Here is a 21,732-nt window from a genome sequence, read left to right on the forward strand (position 1 = left end):
CCATGATGTTAGGAAAGTGTAATATCCATTTTTGACACATTTTATAAACATTCTAGACAATTAATCTGTTAAACCAGAACAAAAAGACAGATTAAATGTCAATAAATACGTAATCCTTAGCCCTTGTGCTTAAAAACACATTTCTGATATGGTGGTAGTTATTTTCGAGGCTCTCTTCCAAACGCTGTCTTTAAAATATCTTAAATCCCCTTTTTACTGAACATCCTGTCAGTGATTCTCCTTCATGTTCACACCTGGCTCTTCTAATCTGCTCAAGATGCTTCATAAAGACTTGAGTCTTTAACTCATGCATGCAGCAGATCAGGTTTCCTCATGGCTCCGTATCAGAGAGCCATTGAAATGTGAAGAATTGGTCGTGATGGGTGACCGGCATATGGTGCAGACTGGGTGTTCATTCCAGCCCTCCGGGTGAATGGAGACACTAAACGTCATGTTAGCTCATGTAAACATCAGGGGCTGGTGGGGTCACCTTTGTCTGCAGTGTGTTTGAGGGTGTGTGTGTGTGTGGGGGTGGGGGGTTTCTAAACTGGGGCTTTGTCTGGGCCACGTGGGTCAAAATTAAAGAGGACAGATGGTGTCCTTTTGTTTCAGGATATTATTAGAAAATGGGGTGAACGATGCAAACAAGCACCCCCGCTACTGCATATAAACACACCCCACCCTCTGTTAATAATTTCTCAGGGGTACAGGGACTCACCTTGCCTGATTTCCTATTGGCCCGTGGCATTTTGCCCACAGCCAATCGGCATCCTGAGAGGCAAACAAAGGGTCCCCTCTTTAATGAAGTCAGACACATGGCTGTTTAGTAGTGAAGAAGATCTGATTGGTCAATTTAAGAGAAACAGTTTTCCACATGGGGAACCATGGAGAGTATTTATATTTTTAAAGTATAGTTAGTGCTATTATATTGTGTTTATTCTCATTGGGGGATGAGATGACTTTACATGTGTTGGTACTCTTAGGAAAATAAAGACCTTTTTGAACATTAAAGCACGGAGACATGTCACAGTAAAGCCACAAAATACAAATATGAAACTGAAATTAGCAGGTTATGGCCCCTTTAACGCTCATGGCCATTTTTATTTCAGCGAAAACTAAAACACACAATGAGTTATATCCCCGTCTCTCACTTTCTGCTATGAGGTTCTTCCTCTCTTTCCTTTCCCTCACTTCTCTCTCAATTCACCAGATGGAGAGTGGGCGGTGAGCTGTGTGTGTTTCTGTGTGTGTTTCTCTGTGTGTGTGTGTGTGTGTGTGTGTGTGTGTGTGTGTGTGTGTGTGTGTGTGTGTGTGTGTGTGTGTGTGTGTGTGTGTGTGTGTGTGTGTGTGTGTGTGTGTGTGTGGCCATGCATGCTTGGTTACCCATGAGTTTGCATATTTGAATCTCCTGTAAATGTTGTCTTTATATCGTCCTCTGCTTCACTGGTGCACAGACTATATAAAGACAATTCACCTGCAGACCAGAGACAGAAATGACACATTTATTGAGCTAATAAAATACAAATAAATAAAAGGAAATGTTTTAGGGGCTAGTACAGTCTGAAAGCCCTTGCATCTTGAGACTGGATTTTTAAAGGACACAGAGAGAAAGTGCTAAGCTTTAACAGGGAGGAAGAAGAAGAGGAGGAGGGAGAGAGGGTGTGTGCGCGAGGAGAGAGAGAGAGAGAGAGAGAGAGAGAGAGAGAGAGAGAGAGAGGGAGAGAGAGAGAGAGAGAGAGAGAGAGAGAGAGAGAGAGAGAGAGAATCAAGCCACCCGGACAGGAGGCTCCACCATCCACACACTGTAAGGTACCAGAGCCACAAGGAGACTATATTCCTCTACAATAATGGATGGGACAAAGCCGGCCATGGAGTCCAACGCGGAGGAGACTCAGGAGGAGACACAGGAGAGCAAAGGTAGGCGCGAGCACCCGCTGACATTTGCGCGTTTTTCTCCATTTCTCTTTGAAGACATTAGCGTCTGCGCCAGCCTGAGCGGTTTAACCTACTTGCAATGGCTTCTCGTTTGAGACAATAGCGATGTTTTTTTTTCTCTTCCTTTTTTAGCATTTCACCTATTTCTAGTCAAATCTGAACGCATACGAATGATTGGTCCCACAATAGAAGCGTACATTTGACGTTTTCTGCGTTATCGGGCCCCTTTACACAGAGGGGGATTTGGAGATGGTGGAGAATAAGAGGGGTGGGCGGGTTTTTGCACGGGCTGGTTTTATGGTGCATATATTAATGCCAATTTGCTTTAACACTCACGAGCTTATTTCTGCCTAATGAGCGGCTGATGGAGGGTTTGTGGAGGCGGCGCGCTGCGTGTGCACGGCTGCATTGTTTCAGGTGTGGAGCAGCAGCAGCCTCGATTATTATCTCCCCCCCACCGCCTTTATCCCTTCGACCCCCCCCCCCCCAACAGAGGCTCAGTGTCCGATCCGTCATCTGATTAGTCGACGTTGCTGCAACATATGAAGCCTGTGTGTTGTGTGAGCAGCGGTGTGTTGATGCACGGAGGCTGCAAGGTGCACCATTGATGCTTGTGTCCATCAGTCACAACCCCTCAGACATGTTAATGGGGGGTGCACACATCCAATTCTGGCATGCAACAAGCCCATTACCATCATCTAATGGCACACGCGCATGCTCATTAAACCAATGTTAATGGGTGCAATCTAAATACATTCAGCAATAAATGTGTTTTTTACCAAATCCAGTCATAAATTAGTCGACTGTGTCCAAACAAACTGTTGCTGCCTCTCTGTTGAAGGTGTGTGTTGGAGGAGTGTAGGTGTGTGTGTGCACTGGTGGACTCACGCCCATACAGAGTGGATTTGTCTTATCGTAAACAAAATCACACCCTTCTGTTTTGGGACAGCAGTGATGATAGTGGAGTCACTTTTACAGTTTTTTCAATAGGTATCTTGAATGTACAGATTACAGTTGTATATAAATCGCAAGGATAGCATCATTGTTGATGACTGGAGGTCAGTTTGCTTTTTATTTACACATCAGTGCAGAGGGTTGCAGCTGATCTGGCCTGAGTGCATGCATCGTATCGGCCTAAGGGCTGTACACACCTCTCAGTAACAGCCAGTGTTTCCCCGGCTTTACTCACTTATGTGTGCAGATGTGTTCAAGTGAAGGTAATGCATTGGAAAAGACACATATTTGAAGTGACTTGGCTTCAGCAAATGGCATGGAAATACACCATGTTAAGTTAGATATTCAGAATTGTAGCTTCCATGTTATAAATTGTTACAATATTGAAAACAAAAATATGTTTTCTTCAGCTTCAGCATCACAGCATTCACATTTTTATCTCCAGCATTACCAAATGAAACTATGTTGGAAGAAAATCTTTTTAAAAATCAATTAAATTGAAGTTTTTTGGAAGCAAATATTAGGATTTTTGGCCCCAGCGTGATAAAAAAGCTAGTATTTTAGTATAAAGTTAAGAAAATGTGCTCCAGCATTACATACTGTTACTACTAGGGAAGATATTGAAATGTTTTTAGCACTAGAAGTAAACTGACGTGGAAGTTGGCTAATTTGGATGCAAATATTCAGATTTCTACCTCAATGTTATTTTTTTGTGACTTTTAAATGTCAGCACTCACACAATTTTCTGTAAAAGGTCAGACATATTTGTCGTTCCTGCAGCACTCTTTGGACTCTGTAATTTTGCTGGGTCACAGTTTGAGTAAGACGTAAGGCTCAGGAGAGCGGGGGTCCGGGATGCGTTTAAAAATACATTACATCATCGCCTCCTGAGGCATCGTCACAGCGAGGGCCTTCATCAAGCCACTTTAATTGAGAGAGTGGGCGAGTTTGTTTAAAGACCCTGAAGACGGTTGAACAGGAGGACGGCCATATTTAAAATGAGCAATTAACCCTCTGAATTCCTTAATCACCATTTTGTATTGTTCTTCTTCTGTGGTGCTCCTGGTGTGGTGTTGTGCAACCGAGTGCACCCCCCCCCCCCCCCCCCCCACACCACCGGACAGAAATAGACCGGATTGGAGGATGGCCTATTTGTCGGTGTAATCGTTTGAGTGTGTCTTTGACATCTGGAATGTGACCATAAGCTTACAGCATCTGCTAAGAAGCTGAAGACTTACAGTGGAGGCAAGAAGGCGAGAGTCGTGTAAGGAGCTTGAGCTGCCTCCTCTTCCTCACTATGTTTGGGATTACAGAACTCCCCGATGCATGATTTGACAATGGAGCGATGTGTGTGAAAATATCCAACATGGAATCATCTTCGATTTTCTGCAGCTTCTCAACGTTAAGTCAAACCTCAGATGTATTAGCTGAATATCTAACAAATATGATATCAAGTTTAATTAACCAGTTCAGTACATTTGGAAAACAGCTCCAACTTTTTAAAACATATTGGGGCCAACATTTCTGTATTAGTGTGTATGTGTGTTTCCTCAAACAAGGGTTATTTACAAAGTTATTCCTCTTTCTATCTTTGCATTCTCAACAAAACATGACAATTCCCGCACGTTACATGCATAAAACACTTTCGAAATAAAATCCCGCCCCCACAGGAAACATCTTTTTACAAGAAGTAGTTAGGTGTAATAATAGTGTAATGATACTGTTATTTTGATAAAGGAGCTGGGGTTAGACTTCCAAACTTCGCAAGAATAACAACGTCTTTAAAGAGCCACAATTAATGTAAAAATAAGGCTGAGGCTAAACAGTGATATGTGGGTCTCTGTTACCTGCATACGTATGATTTGATTCCACATTTGGCTGACCTCTCTTCACCTCATGTGTTTGCATCAGGTGTTGCGTTCACAGTCTTGCTGTTGTTGATTAGCTGTCTTCATTACGGTAAACAGCTCATGTTCTTGATTGCAACCCTATTGTGTCTCGGTGCATGAGCTGAGAGTAATTACTAACAGGAAAGTGAACACAGGCAGGGTTTATGCTCTAAGCTGTTTGTGGGTATGGGTTGATCTTTTTTTGCCTGATTGCGCCCGATAATAATAATCTGTAATCTGCACGTCTGCGCAGCGACACTGTGCTCAGGACTCGGATAACGAGACATCAGCGGTGCTCTCTGAGGAACCATCACATCTGAATCTATTAGCATGAGACGCTTTGATTAGAGGACGCTCCTCCCATGTGAGGTTTCTTTATTTGAATCGACTGTTTTCAAGTCTGTCCCCTTTGTTGCAAATGATTGTCCTGTTCACACACACCTTTCTTCTTCCCTGTGTGTGTGTGTGTTGCTCTTGCATAAGGCCCTGTTGGCTCGCCAGCCGTTGGTTATGATGTTCAGATGAGAACCGTAAGAGATTACATCATCGTCTGGATGGGTGCAGGTTTTGATGAATTCTCTGCGTGGAGGGGCAGAGCGGTGCTGCAGCCTTGAAGCACAAAGAGAGACTTCCAGCTAATCAGCCTCTCATCGTTTCTATGGTTTTTATGTAAAATCTGTGACGACCTGAGCAGAGGAGCATATTAAGAGCCAGAGAGGGACTGCAAGATGGTTCCACACTGATTTCAAATCAAGTAAACCTTTAAAGGAATAGCACATTTACGTACAATACGAGTTGGCTGGTTTCCTTTAATATTTGGTTGGTTGTATTGCTATAACTCACATTCAAAGAGCTGAAACTATATATTTGAATGGATTATTCCGTAGGTAACCAAGCTCCAAATCTGAAAATGATTGTATCTACATATTTCACATTATTCTTACCTATCTTTTTCTGTGATATTCTGCATTTATTTGACCTCTCTGGGACTCTACAAATCCTTCAAATGAACCAATCCAAAAGAGAGTAAGCCAGACCCAAAAGGCGGTAACCAATGAATAAGTACATTGACACAAAGTAAATAAAAGATTCTCTGGTTCCACCTCCCTAAATGTGAATATATGCTAGTTTTCCCAAAAATATAATCAAATATGTTTGGCATTGGACGGTTGTTTGACAAACTAAAGGCAGTCTCTGGGAAATTGTAATGGTTATTGTCCAGTATTTTCTGACATTTTATCAAACTAAATCACCAGACTTTACTCCGATGAGTGACAGAGACCTGGCCTCTCCTCCAGGACGATACAAGGGTCATTTAAACTGTGATACAGTCCAGCTGAGTCCAGGAGGAGGGCTGAATCAAAATGCCATCCTCGGTCTGATCCTGACATTTAGCTTGTGTTGCTCGTAAATATTGGACAGGTCACCTTCCCTGCTGTTCTGACCTTACAACACAACTTGTTTAAGATGACACCAAACATGTTATCTTTCACGGATCATTGCTGTGGTAAATAGTCCTTTTCACGCCTGTATTTGCACAATATTCCAAGTGTACAGTAAATATTAGAAGGTGGCCAGACCTGAAGTAAAGCAAATCACTGCTGCCACACACAAATCCTCAGATGCTTCTCACTGATGTATTTGTCTGAATATTAAACTTTTTAAAGCCTCATAATGTTGGACGTACCAGAGTGTTTACCTGGAAGCTATTTGCCAAACTGCGTGTCGACCCAGGACAAACATGTGTAACGCTGACTGTAATAGAAGCTGATTTGGACAAACTCTCATTGTGCCTCTCTCTCACACACACCCACACACACTCTAATGTGTACTCTCGCTGTTTCAGGCATCCTACTCTGCTTTGTTACACATAACCACCTCTCACTTAGGCTCTCGACAGTTTTTTTTTAAAATGCCAGTTTTTCAATGAGAATATCAAGAAGAAGAAATCTCCCACACACGATGCTTGTACAATCTCCCTTTTTCCTCCTTCTTGTCTTCCTGTCTTGTCCAGCTACTCCTGGTTATCTCCCCCACACACACACACACACAATCACGCACACACACACACTTACACACACACTCACGCCCATTCTCCTCTGGCCCCGGAGGTGTGTGAGGTTGCAGGAGCAGGTGAAAGCCGTTACACAGGGAGAAGCTCATGTGTTCCTCATTTGAAGCCATTTGCCCAAAGCCTACTGTCAGCCTCCATCTGGATATGAATGTGTGTGTTGGTGTGTGTGTGTGTTTGTTTACGTGTCAGCGACCCGGAGTGGTTTAGGGGAATGTCTGTGTGTCGGTGCTTTGCCTGCACTAAAGGAATAGCTCTATTTTAGTGCTCTGTGCATATATGTGGGCGAGACCTCGTAGTATGCTGTTTATATTCAGCCCTCTGAGTCCCTACAGTGAGACCACATTTATATTTCAATGCACTTTTTCCACTTGAATATTCATAAACCAAGCTGTATTTAGAATGGCTGTGGTCTTCTGTCAGTTTCTTTCTGCACGAATCTTGACAGAGTTGGGGAAAATCCCTTAAAACTACCAATAAATCATAACATTTTGATTTCATAACATTGTTTTCTGGCAAATTCGGTGTGAATTATGGCCATTTTCTCATAGTCTCATGCAAGTCAACTTCCTTACAGGGTTACAGGAAGTGCTAAAATGTGTGCCTCAGGTTTTGGACTCATTCCTGCACCACATTTCTATCATCTGATGTTGAATAGAATAAATGATTAAAGGTAAAAGATACTAAAAATAACCGTGAAGCCCTAGAAGGAAGCAACAGATTACAGTTTGACACCCCCCATGTTTGCCTCCATGTGTGAACCTCTACAGTCTATGGTCTGAACCCAGTCTGCAGTGGGTGTATGAATAGCAGCAAGTGTCAGGATGGCGCAGCATGCCATGTTCCTGAGAGATGCCAACCTCCCCCCTCCATCACCCACTGACGCCCAATCTGCTCCTCTCCTCCACGGCCCATAATGAGCATGATGCCGATTAAGCACCAGTCATGGTCAGCCATTGATATGTGACAAGGCCTGTATGAAGTACACAGAAAGTGTACTAAGTTATGTAAGTCAAGTATTAGCATCATAAAATCATTTAAGTAGCCAAAGTAGAAGTTCTCGTCATGCAGAATGGCCCATTGATGTTATTAGCTACATTTCACCTGCTCTTTAGTAACTCATATCGGAGAGTACATGCTTAGTTAGGCTCTGGTGCCACACACACTCAAACACACACATTGTTCTTGTGTAGCCCCTGAGGCGGCTGGAAAGTCATTCTCCACTATCACATCGGGGGGGGAGAGGCCAGAGGAGGGCCACGGACTTCTTTGACGTCTCAGGGAAAGGGACATTAGCCAAGTGTGTTGCTGAGCCATTCAGTCCGATGGCACGCCACTCCTGTCCACAGGGGCCATTTCACATTGAGGTGGAACAAAACTCAAAGGAATGGCTCCGCTGAGTTGGCACGCTGCAGCTGAGGACAGGTGAACCTGCTCTAATGTTAGCAAGATCAGAGATGACAGTTTCACACTGTGAAGGCGTTCAGTGGAGATCTGCCATCTCTGCTTTAGTCCACTGTCTCTGCAAACTACAGCCAGGCACTTCTAAATACACCTGGTTAATCATCTGCTGTTAATGTTCTTTCCTCAATCCATCCCCAAAGGAAATAAGTACAGCTTTTTTGCATCATGCGTAAAGGGAAAAAAAAACATACAGTGCAAATCAGGGCCTGCAGACTCATGAAAGATACAAAACGTGAGTGGAAAGGCACTTTAGTTACAGCGCAAGTCAAACACCAAGAGACAACTTAACTCACACAGCGTAGATGAATATTTAATGTGGAATAGCTTTATGTGAAGTTACCCTTCCTCTGCTTCGCTTTAATGTGATTTGTGTTGTTGTCCTGCATCCTGCTGTCAGAGCTGAGCCCATACTGGCCACAGAAATGGAGAAACCAACATCCAGAAGATCAGAGGATAACAGTATTGATCACGCAGCAGCAGAGCGGGGATTGAGAGTCCATCATGCTCAGTTACGCCCGGCCAGATGCTGACCTTGTGGCCTCGTAATGCTGGCATAAACAGCCGAGAGTTTCTCTCAAACAGAAGATTAGGGTCACTTGTGTACCGTGGGAACAAAATGAAACATTGGTGGCTGTTGCAATCATCCTGTTACCTGGAAAAGTTTGTGTTCTCTTGATCAAAGCTGAAAACGTTTTCCTATGGTACTGTTTTGATTATCAGACGAGACGAGACAGGAAACAATTTGCATGTCCTGAATGCCAGCCAGCTTTTTGAACATGCTGTATAGAGGCTGCAAAAGATGATGTCAGATATCCAGTCGAGCAATTTCTGCTTTTTCATCTATTCAAATGAGACCACCATTCCCTAATTTCCCATCATGGTATATCGAATAAGACTTAAAACTAGAGATTGAGACCAATAACTCGTCAGGAAAATGTTTACTTTGGGAATAAATAAAGTGCGAAATAGGGTCAATCTGACAGTTCTTTGCAGCCAATCCCGGATTTAGAATCTTGGACAAAGCAAGCATAAACCTGTAAACTGACCAAGTCACTTCTAATGAAAGATCTTTACCATTCTGAGTCTTTAGATATTTGAGAAACGACTTTGTTGTCAAAAAAACAACAAAAATAAGACCCAAGGTAGGATTACTTTTTGAGGAAACAAAGATTTGTTTTTTACTCTTTGAGGATGAATTTTTTATGGACTCGCATTTCTCTGAGGGGAGCATTTTGTCTTTTAGCTGAAGTGGAAAGACAGAAATCTGCCAAGCTGAAGTTTTTAGGTTCCTGTGTGTGCGTGTGTGTGTGTGTGTGTGTGTGTGTGTGTGTGTGTGTGTGTGTGTGTGTGTGTGTGTGTGTGTGTGTGTGTGTGTGTGTGTGTGTGTGTGTGTGTGTGTGTGTGTGTGTGTGTGTGTGTGTGTGTGTGTGTGTGTGTTGTTGCCATCAAACAGATGGGGCTTCTTCTTCATCTCAACCAGAGGCGACGCAGCCATCCATTTCCCTCCCTTCTCTTTCTTTACTTTCACACACCTTCCCCTTTTTCTTTTCTGCCCATCTCTCTTTGTCTCTGATATCCTCCTCAACTCTAGTGGGAATCTACCCATAATGCACCACGAGGAAATTGCCCCATAATGAATACAGCACTTTTAAATTGGAGTAGAGCTGCAGGCGGGGAGCAGACCGGCCACTGAAATATTCAGAACGCTTTATTAACGCTGTTATTCCTGGCAGATGCACTGTGCGCACTAACAGTTGGCGATAATCATGCAGTGCCACTGGGTTGTACAGTTAGTCATCTCCTCTCAGTTTTGTATTCAAATCTGATTTATAGTCGTCCCAGCAAGAAAATCAATGTTACTGGACAAATAAAGCACATCAATTCAGATCCTTTTTTTCAATGCAAACGCTTTTAATTCAGACCTAATACGACCATATTAGTGTGTACGACGACATGCATTTTAGGGATTATGTCACTGTTAATGTCGTGGGTGTCATGTGATTGACAGGAAGCAGATTTAATTACAAAGGACGTCAGCAGCCGAGACGTCTCTAACAATGACTGCTCTGAACATGTCTCTTGTCTATTCAGAAGATATGAATGTAATGAAAAAAGACACAAAAAAAGAAAATGAAGGTTTTGTTCTGACTGAATTTTCTGCTGCTGTGGAGGATGGCTTTTTGGAAGTGCTATTTTGTGAGTTAAACGAGGAATACTGAGGCTGGGAACATCTCAAACACAGAAATATAACCAGACTACAGATCTGCTTTTGAGCTTTTGAGCATCCGTTAGCACGTTGTTTGGGTCTAATTGCCTCATATCGTGTAGCTAGCTTCATACCGATGGCTTGTCGTCAGATGAGTTCTAATAATAAAATAAGGCAATATTCTTTCCTCCACCCCTCTCGCTCATGTCAAACAATACACTATGTTTGACCCACTTTTCCCCAAAACCCGACCAGCATAGCACCTCATCCTCACTTGCTTCCACACCCTGTGCTGTTTATGTCACCGTTTAGCACTAATCTTTTTCATTGAGGTTACATCACTCTTCATCGATGTGTGTGTGTGTGTGTGTGTGTGTGTGTGTGTGTGTGTGTGTGTGTGTGTGTGTGTGTGTGTGTGTGTGTGCGAGTGCGAGTGCGAGTGCGTGTGTGTGTGTGTGTGTGTGTGTGTGTGAGTGAGTGAAGCGAAGGACGACGCTACCGCTGAACTGGGTCGTGGGTAACACGTTGCTATAGCAACTGCTATTTGCCTGCCCTGGGGCCAAGCACTGCTTTTCATCGCTTACACTTTCTCTCTCCGTTCATCCTCCATTCATCCTCTGCCGCTTTCTTCACCTCCTTCCCTTTGTTCATCCGCTCGCTCTTCATCGATCTCTTCCTTCCTCTCCTTTCACCTTTCCTTTCTCTCTCGCTAACACTACCACTTGTTGCTTCTCTTTTGTCTCAAGCACAATCAAAGAGCCAGCCTCTATCTGTCCAACTCTGCTAATTGAAATCCTAATTAAAGCACGGGGATACTTCCTGGTTTTGAGATGACAACAACATTTTCGATATACGCGATCCGGCCGCTGTGCTCCCAGGAACCCGTGCGTCGTCCTTGGTCTGGGATTGTTGAGATGATATATGATGCAGAAGGAGCGTTACATACTGTCTCGGCGATTAACTCCAGCTGGCTCACTGTAAGCACTGCGTGGGCATGCAGCCATATTTCATAGAAGGAGCAGCGATACGAGAGGCACTGAGATGCAGCGAGATATAAAACGGGAGCGATGGGCGATGGGCTGTGTGTCACCTAAATTCTCCTCTAATGAATAGCCCATTGATTCCCATTAGGGCCGGCTGGAGCTGACCACTCCGGCCTGTCTGCTTCCCATTAGCACACTTTAAAACTGAGGCTGACAAACAGTCACACAGCCCTCAGGCGGACCGGATGAGAGCCCCGCTCAGTGTTTAAAAGAAACCTGGGAGTTCAAACAGGAAGCTGCATGGGGGACAGCAGGAGCTTTAAATACCAGCCATGCTCTTTTAAACTCCAAAGTGTTCTCTTAAAACAAATCCTCTCTTTTCCCCGCCTTGCAACGAGGTGAAAATCAAGATAGCAGACGGGTCATTCCCGATTTGCATTTGAAAGAGCAGGATTATATCTCACTTTCATGTCTTATTCTCTTCTCCAAATGAAAATACTTGTTGTTTTTGAGCGCTGCAGCTTCTCAACGGCCTCCCGGTCCTCATTGTACCACCAGTGAGTCCATTGCAATCCCCCCCGAGACCTGGCCTCTTTCTGGGCCCAGCCTTATCAGCTCCACCTCTCCATCAGCCCGCTTTCTTCATTAGCATTAATAGGATTTGGATCTATTATGCAACTGTTTGATTACGCAACGCGCGGTCTTCATCGGTAGCGCACAGGAGCATCTTAGATTTACAGCTTTTCATTCACTCAGACACGGAGCGAGGGGAGTTCTCAATATGTGTGGGCACTTTATCCCAAACACAGGTCAGATACAAGCCTCGGCTCTTATCGGAAAACATTTAAGACTGATAAAGGTGGTAAAGACTGTCATGGTTAATAATCCCATTTTCTGGAAACATATATATTAAAAAGTCCTTAATATAGTAGTTTCATATGTCACATTTCACTGTACGCCTATGTTCTTTATCTGTACGCCTGTACGCCCCTTTAAGTCAGAACAACTACTACATTGGCACGTTAAAGAAGCCCTATTATGCTTTTGGGGGTTTTCCCTTCCCTCTAATCCGGCCCGTGACTCCATTTAATGCGACCCCACAAGAGCCTGCAAAGAATATAATATGTTTATTATACGGTTACATGCCGCTTTGCATTGCCCATAAACTACATGTCCCACAATGCATCTCAAATTAGACTTTTTTCTCTGAATTTGGCTTTTTTTTGGTCAAAATGTTACTTTTTTTTTCAAGATTTCGCTCATTTTTTTTTTTTTTTTCAGAATTTGGCTTTTCTTTTTAAATCATTTTGTGACATGCACACTGAAGAGACTTGCAATTGTTTGCCCTAGACTTCTGCTCTCAGACGTAGTTAATTACGAAGTTATTACCCTATCTGATAATAATCCAATGCAGAGGCAAGCATGTAATATAATACATTATTTTATATATATAAAATATTTATACATGTATATTTACATAGTCTTAAAGTTACAACCGGCCCTTTGAGTGCAACCATGATGCTGATGTGGCCCGTGATGAAATTGAGTTTGACACCCCTGCTCTTGTGTGTTCTATAGGTTTTTGTGCATGTAACTGTTCACATTGAGAAACCTGATCCCAGTAGTGAAGCTATCGAGGACTCCTCCTCAGCAGGGAATCAATCAGCTCTTTTAAACCTGTCAATATCAAACGTGTAACACGACCTGAACGCAGCACGGCGGACCTGTCATGTGGTCGCCTGTGGATTCGTAGGCTTCACGACATGAAACATTTGGATTCAACAAACTTCTTCTGAACATTCAATAATAATGATGATGCCTCAGATGTGCCAAATGGAAGCAGGTTGTCATGGAAACAGCAAAATGACACACACACACACACACACACACACACACACGAGACAGTTCGTTTTGACTTTGTTTTTTCACGGCAGAATAACTTCCTGCTTTGCTGAAGGAGCTATTTTTAACGACTGTTATATAAGATGCGGCCCCTGCGCTCGATTAAATGTTTTCTCTTCCCTTTCATATTCCTCTTCCCTCTGATGAGAGCAGAAAGACCCGTGTTTCCCGTACGCTTAATGTGAAAAATAAACAAATAATTCATCACCATCATTCTTTAGAAACTGCTCGAGCACAAGGGATAACTGTCCATCGTTTATAAAGATGTGAAAACGCATAAAAAGCTCTCAAATACATGCAAGACGTGCAGACCAATTTCTAAGTTTAAATTGCACCGAAAACCAAAAGTAAATGAAGCCAAACACGAGTCTTATCCTCACTTTCATCTGCAGGAGAAACCTAGTAATCTTCAGTATTTGCCGCTCTAAAAATCACCTCACTGATGCCCTAGAAAAGGACTTTTATCTTGAAATAAAACTGAGTTCATGAGATATTCATGCACGTGAAATGTTTCTTTAAAGACAAAAGGGAGATGGGTCTTTTTTTGTGAGCATGTAGTGCAGCTAACATGTAATATTCAGCGCTCCCAGCTGAGCTCAGTAAACGCACACTAACGGAGTACCGTGCTATGATTAGCCGCTCGACGTGCTGACAGGGAGAAGTGTTGTCCACGCTCTCGCTGTACTCGCATTCAGCCGAAGCAGTAAGATCACTCATGTTTCTGCACATGCAAAGAGAGCGTTGCAGTGAGTGTCATCACCGAGCCACCGTATGAGACACCGCAGTGTGCCCGGTTTGCTCCTGATGGTTCAAAGCACGCATTTTCACTGTAAAATCTGACCGAAGCATTGCATCAGTGGTTTGCTCCTCTCTCTCTCTTTGTAGGATGCTTCGAGTGCTGCATCAAGTGCCTGGGGGGGGTGCCCTACGCCTCTCTGGTGGCCACCATCCTGTGCTTCATAGGCGTGGCTCTGTTCTGCGGGTGCGGCCACGTGGCACTGAGCGGCACCCTGACCATGCTGGACAACCACTTCTCCACGGTGACCACGGACCACGCCACCCTCGCCATGGTGTAAGTCTTTCTACCCCACCCCTTCATTGAGACTTAAAGGGCATTGATGAGCTCTTGGCACCCTTAAAGGATTCAGTGGCCTTGCATTTGAACATACTTCTGAACTGTTAGCGAATATCTCAAACAAAAATGTTTTTTCCTGCGTGTGTTTTTAGAATCCAGATCTTTCAGTACATCATCTACGGCATCGCCTCCTTCTTCTTCGTGTACGCCATCCTCCTGCTGGCTGAGGGCTTTTACACCACCAGCGCCATCAAGAAGGAGCTGCAGAGCGACTTCAAGACCACCGCGTGTGGGCGCTGCATCACCGCCTTCGTATGTGCGCACACACACACACACACACACGGGCAGCTGCTGCAAATCATCACACCCGCTGACCCAGATGAAACCCTCTAGATTAGATCACTTTTGATGTGTTTTTTATAAGGTCCTGGCTTAGGAACACAAAGCAGACATTTACAAGCCTGATCATTGTAAGAGCTGCTGGGCACACACACACACACACACACACACACACACACACACACACACACACACACACACACACACACACACACACACACACACACACACACACACACACACACACACACACACACACACACACACACACACACACCGCCCTTGAGGGTAACTCTGGCACAGTTTGTCCTTTCTGGCCTTATTACACTAATTGCTGCAGATGTCCAGTAACATTAGCTTAGACACGGACTCTAAATGTCCTGATGGAATGATATTAACCTGTCTCTCCTTTGAAAACTTTTGGGGAAACTCAAAAGGACATGATATTAATCTCTTGTCTAATTTCTCCTCCTCAGTTCATGTTCCTGACCTACATCATGTTCCTGGCCTTCCTCGCCATTTTCGGCTTCACGGCTATTCCCGTTTTCCTCTTCTTCAACATGTGGACTACCTGCTCTGCCATGAGGTCTCCTGACGCCAACATCACCTCGCCTGACTCCATCTGTGTGGACGTCAGGCAGTACGGTGAGCTGCCCCACATACACTCATTTATCTTTTCATTTATCTTCTCTGTGTGCCTCTCAATCTTCAGCTAGTGTTTCTCTGGGTACGGTTCAATTAAACATCATATTAAACATGTTCAGGTTCATATCAGTATGTAGTGTCTCTACTGTGACATGTGTCCATGCTTTAATGTTCAAAAAGCTCTTTATGTCTCTCATACTGCCTGTGCTGAATCCTTTTCGCCCTCTGTCTGAAACCAGGGAGAGGGCCTCTTTAAAGGGAATTTAAAGAGCTGTTTATCAGGATTAAAAGTTGGATTGTTCCCTCGTGGCCCTCCAATTATGTTTTTCTGTATTCTAATAAACCCCAGTCTCCTGCTGAGTGGTGGTGTTCCTCTGCTCATCCCTGAGTGTGTGGGTGTTTCTCAATGTCGAGGACACTTGCTTGGTAGCACATGTCTTCCGAGTCACTTGCTTCAGACTCGAAATTTCCCGCTACGAAGTACTCCGGCCTCAGTAGAATTCCAAAGAGGTTTCTCAATTCTTAAATTTCCCCTCCTCGACTCCTTTCCTCGACTCCTATCCTCAATACTTAGTCCCGCCCACAGGAGATGCGAGCGGAGGACTGAGGAGGGGAACCGAGGAGAGAGGAGTGGAAGCAGCAGGCGGTTAGAGAAATGAGAACTCCTCTCCTCTGAGCGGTCATTTTAAAGAGACGTCCATTAATGATGACAGGAGGCACAGCAGCCCTCTGATGGACAGATGTGTTCATGACGACTTGTGCGGTATAATGAGACAATAACAGGCTACAGATGCGGACATATACACACACACACATATTTATATAAATATATACAATTTCAGAATCAAACAAGTATGAGAGCACTCTCATAATAACGTAACACTATCAGAGACTGGATATATATATCCCCCCCCCCCTCTCCCTCTCTCTGGTCGCTGAAATGGGGAATTGAAATTACGGGCCAAAAGTTTTATTTACAAGTATTAAAAGTAAGCATAGGACACCAAACCAACTGAGACCCGTCTGTCCGCTGCATCTACGCACACACTGTACCAGACACACCTACACACTGTACCACACACACACACACCTACACACTGTACAACACACACACACCTACACACTGTACCAGACACACCTACACACTGTACCACACACACCTACACACTGTACCACACACATACACCTACACACTGTACCACACACACCTGCTCCTAAAGCATAATCAGGCTACAGCCGTTGTGTATTTTATTATGTGAAGCACTAAATGGTCTTAGAAAAATATCGACTCTTTGTTTGTAGATATCTACTAAACTACAGCATACAAAGAGAGTACTGTAGGCCTGTTACACTGAGTGATATATATTAAACACACTGCTCTGCTTTCTGCACGCACCTCACAGCTGTTCTCACTGTAAACATCGCGTCGTCGTTCAAGTGGTTACTAAAATAATATCCAGGGGATGAATGCAGAGCTGTCATTGGCTGAGATAACTCCGGCCGTGCGTAACGCTTCCACCGTTCCCGGAAATGCATCCGTGGAGGAGCCGTGGAGGACCCATCAGTGTCTCCTGGGTTAGAGCTCCTCCAGAGAGCCTCCTCGATGCTCGGTCCTCGATGTGCATTTAGAGAAATTAGATGTCCTTCAACATGGCGCGCTGAAATCCATTTCCGGGTCACTACCAGAGGACAGAGGAGTCGAGGAGTCGAGGAGGGGGAATTAGAGTATTGAGAAACCTCTCAAGTATGCTTGACATTGGAACAGTCCTTCGGCGGCACTCGATGACGTAGTCTGCTTGAAATAGTGGCTCTGGAGCAGCTTTACTCGACATTGAGAAACACCCTGTGAGTGCAGCCTCTCCTTTATACCGCTCTGTGTCTGCACAGCTGAGCTCATCAAGGCTCCTCCTCTGATCACAGGTCATTGGGATCAGCCGTGCAATCACCATTTCAAACTTAGTTAATAAAACACCAATTTAACTGAAAGAAAATATGTTTTAAGGCTCAATATCATACTTAAGAAGTTACTTAACTTATTCAGCTTTCATTTTATATTTGCATCGTCTGTGAAAGTGAAGCACCTTTCTCCAAATGTTAGTGTATTGGTCCGTTTGCCCCTGTTGGCCACCGTAGTTTTGATATGTTTGTTCCATCTTGGAATCAGTAATATTTCATTAGTTCATCCACACACATTTAGCTCAACCTGCAAAATATAGAAAATAATCCAAAAGGCTTTACCCTGCTCTCCGCCCCTTCACTTAACATATGTATCCCTCTACTTGAAATGTCATCCACTATAGGAAGAGGTCAACAAATACATTTAGATTATTGAGGGGCTGATTGGATCTCTATGAGAATCCACATTGCTGCAGTATTACGGCACAGTAGCGCTCTCCAATGATTGCATATCTGTGAGGGCCTAATGTAGGGGGTGTGACCCAAATTTGAAGGACAGCTGGCTCGCTCGCAAAGTAGGATGAGGATCACATATGCTGCTGGCAGCCCTGCTACTACACTGTATCAAATATTAACCCCAATTACTGGCAAATTATTATCCAAGCTTTTATCTTATTTATAATTATGCTGAAAAGGCGAAAAAGTAAAAAGGGACACACTCGCTGGTTTTGAAAAACTTTTAAAAAGCCATCCATATTTTCCCTGTGGGAGCGGCTCAGCACTTTTCTTTAATCTTTATCCGATTGTTAATGCAGCCTCGGGGGAGGAGAAAGCTTCTTGACTTTTTATCTCCTTCATCCTGCAGGTATTATTCCCTGGAACGCCACTCCGGGAAAAGCTTGTGGGGCCACACTGGGAGACATCTGTAACACCAGCGAGGTGAGAGGACTACCCTTCCCTTCTTTGATTTCGCTTCATCTCCCCTCTCTAACTCTCTGTCTCCCCCCCCCACAGTTCTACCTCTCCTACCACCTCTACATCGTCGCGTTCGCCGGCGCCGGAGCCACCGTCATCGCACTGGTAAGATCACTGATAATGTGCTGCGCCACGTTCTGTCAGCATGTCCGCCTGAAGGGGTGAAATCTGAGCCTGCGTGAGCGAGAGGAGACGGGGTCAGCGTGTTTTCACTCCGCTGTGGAGGCGGACCGCTTTGTTTCACGTCCAGGGAAATGGAGATGCTAAAAAAAGCAATAAGCAGATGTTGAGGTGGATCATCTGAACGCCCCCTCCGCTCTGTGATGTGCTCCAGCTCACAGGATAGGAAGAGAGGAATTTGGAACAAAATGTCTAAAGCACAACTCTGAAATGTCAGAATCGCCCAATGAGAATCGAGTATTCAACTAAGCCATGTAATGCAACTAATCTAAGTTACCCTACATTGACGTCACCAAACCATACCATGTTGCTAACCGAGTGGTGCTGTGGTTAGTGTGTTATCGGGACACTACAATGCTACTTAAGCTTGTTTTAAGTACTTGTGTTTCCTCTCCAGATCCACTACCTGATGATTTTGGGCGCTAACTGGGCCTACCTGAAGAGCGCCGTGTCCACGCACGACTACCAGGACATCAAGACCAAGGACGACCAGGACCTGGAGGCGGAGGCGCGCTCCAAGGAGGGCCAGAACTCCTCCTCCTACTCATAAGGAGGACAGCTCCTCACCGCGTCCTCTCCACACCTCCACACCCCCACCCCGCGACACCCGACCCCTCCCTCTGTTAAAACAAACCACCTCGGCCATGTTTGATAGTCCCCCGAGCCCCTCCTGGTCCACCACCCTCCTCCCTTCCCCATCGAAGGGAGCAGGGTGGAGGGTGAGGAGCGGCGGCTGGAGGCAGATGCTTCAGAACGGGAGAGCTCGCCCGCCGGGTGCTCGCTCAGGTCCGGAGCGTCCGTTCAGAAGCGTCTCCTCCCCCGAGCGTTAGGGCGGCGGCTCGTGAACGTGGCCCCGGCTGTGATGGCCTCGCGCTAGGAGCCAAAAAACAGCTCCGTATAAAAAAAAAACATTGTTCACTGTCGTCAGGCAGCGACCAAATTCCTCCTTTTTTGGTGTTTTATATGCATATATATGAATATATTGTGCGAATGTGTACGAATGTTGTCGTTTTTTTTAATACTCTCTGAGAAGTATGCCAGGTACTCTTTTCTTCTTCTTTATGTTTTCGCGGCCACTGTTTTTCTTTCTTCTCCATTTTAGACTTTTTATTTCTAATGCTCGATACGTTGTTGCACTATTATTGCGAAACAAAAAATAAGGGAGGACGATAACCCCTTAACAACCCCCCTCTGTCTCATAGAAACATCTAATGTGGTATCTCAAGGATTACTGAGCATTTACATTACAGAAGCTTATCATTCTGCCATGGTTACTATCAGTTATTAAGACCAGAGGTGGAGCAACTTCTTATTTGAGGGAACTTTTGCGTATTTTCTTGCCAAGGGTTAGATGGTATCGTCTTACTCTCTGCAAGAAAGTAAATGAAAGTCTTAAGCTACACTTATCACCAGCGGCAACAAATCAAAGATAAATGGTATTTGAACACAAAACAGACACACACCTCAGGTATCAAACCAAATCTGATTTTAGCCACTTTTGTTCTTTTGACGCTAAACGGAATCTACCGGATTGGTACGCTGTCCGGTGACAATTATAACTTTTTTTTGCAAATTTCTCCTTTTGTGAATGAAATCCACCTGTAAATAGCTAAACCCTTAAAAAAAATGTACACTTTCCTTAAAATAAGAAGAACAGTGTTTCGCCATGCTCTTCTATTCTTTTTTCCACAGATATATGTAAATGTACCCTTTGGGATATGTGTTTAGCACTCAAATACTAGTTCTGCATTTGATATAAATACTAATTGTTACGTGGTGAGAGGGATGCAGTACAGTTAAGATATGACACGATGGATTGAGGTGCTTGTGACGTACACATTTTTAAATGTAAAGAAAAAATAAATATGGAAGGTTTTTAATGTTCTCTCAGTTTTTAGGCAGCTGGGTTATTAATCTTGTGATTCAGTAATTTTATGGATTTATTTGTGGGTTGTTTTTTTTCTCCAATGGGCAGCCAAACGACTTTTTTGAAAGTGTTTACACTCTGAAATAAATCAAGTCAGGAATTTTCATACATTGATTTTATAATCAGATATTGTTTGAATATCATGAACTATATTCTATACCGAACACTGGTTAGTCGACCCTCAAAGAGGCCCTATTATGCTTTCTGGGGTTTCCCTTCCCTCTATTTCCTTATATAGTTGCATGTCAGTGGTCTGCAAAGGCTAAAATCCCTGTGTTCCCTCCAGAGGGAGTTTCTCTCCCACACACTCCCCCCCCCCACCCTGCCTGAAACGCCTCCATTGGATTCCTTTGTTTACTTCCATAACATAGTGACATCACTGTGTAACACTTGTGCTTCTATTGGATAGAACTCAAACATATTGTATGTATAGGTTAAGGGGCGGGACATCTCTAAGGGGTAACTAAGTTACCAGTTAACCAATCAGAGCAGACTAGGCTCTGGTTTCAAACAGAGGGTGAAAAGAGCAGGCAGTATGAGAAAAATAAAGAGCTTGTTGAACATGAAAGCATGGAGACATGTCCCAGTAGAGACACTACATACTGATATACACCTGAAGATGAGCATAACAGGGCCCCTTTAAAAAACACTGAAGAAGATTTGATGAGATGAAGCATGTCAGTATCGTCCATGTGTGCAGCTGTCTATTCTGTATAAAAAAGGACTATATTGCCATGTGTGTTTTGTTTGATAAATATACGTGCTTTGCCACCAGGTTGATGTAAAGGCAAACTTCAATTTCCTATAAGACGATGCGTGTCAGGGTGTTGTCGTTTCCTCGTTATTTGCATGAAGGAGACATGACTGTGTCTTTGCAGTTTTTCAGGTGATGTGTAGTCAAATGTTCTGACAACTATGGTAGGCGGTGTTTGCCCTGCCCTCCCCTCCTCCTCCTCCTCCTCCTACACCCCCTACCCTTTCCACCCACTCTTTTCTAAAGAAAACTCCATTGTATTTGATGGTATTGTAGTCCCTGTAGGTGTTTCATTATGGTTTGATTTTTTAAGTTGGAAATAGTTCTATGACTCCTATATAGTGATGATTTTTGTAACCTTCTCTAGTAAAACCGATATTTTTTATTATCGTGACACCGTTTGTCTCCTGTCTCGTTCTTGTGTTCGGGTCTTTAAAATTATTTGATTTTTAACTTCATGTTTATGGTAACAAACTTATATTCAAGGCATTAAAAACATGTGACAAATAGTGTACTTTTAGAAACGTTAATACTTGA

At 43.9% G+C, this 21,732-nt stretch overlaps 1 protein-coding gene across 1 annotated transcript; it reads left to right on the plus strand.

The window, feature by feature from the left end:
* Positions 1–1,729: 1,729 nt before the first annotated feature.
* Positions 1,730–21,589, plus strand: LOC307031195 (neuronal membrane glycoprotein M6-b-like). Its single transcript, XM_079668080.1, has 7 exons — positions 1,730–1,917; positions 14,290–14,476; positions 14,632–14,791; positions 15,295–15,463; positions 18,225–18,298; positions 18,374–18,439; positions 18,912–21,589. Exons 1-7 carry the CDS (start codon positions 1,848–1,850, stop codon positions 19,062–19,064), a joined length of 879 nt encoding a protein of 292 aa, XP_079524206.1. The 5' UTR covers positions 1,730–1,847; the 3' UTR covers positions 19,065–21,589.
* The last annotated feature ends 143 nt before the right edge of the window (positions 21,590–21,732 follow it).

The sequence above is a fragment of the Notothenia rossii genome, assembly GCF_949606895.1.
Source record: "Notothenia rossii genome assembly, chromosome: 3".
In the NCBI taxonomy this organism is placed as follows: domain Eukaryota; kingdom Metazoa; phylum Chordata; class Actinopteri; order Perciformes; family Nototheniidae; genus Notothenia; species Notothenia rossii.

Excerpts from the sequence above, each read along its gene's own strand:
- LOC307031195 (XM_079668080.1), top strand. The coding sequence starts at position 1,848 with ATGGATGGGACAAAGCCGGCCATGGAGTCCAACGCGGAGGAGACTCAG. Across the intron at positions 14,477-14,631 it reads CACGCCACCCTCGCCATGGT|AATCCAGATCTTTCAGTACA; the intron begins GTAAGTCTTTCT and ends GTGTGTTTTTAG. Across the intron at positions 14,792-15,294 it reads GGCGCTGCATCACCGCCTTC|TTCATGTTCCTGACCTACAT; the intron begins GTATGTGCGCAC and ends TCTCCTCCTCAG.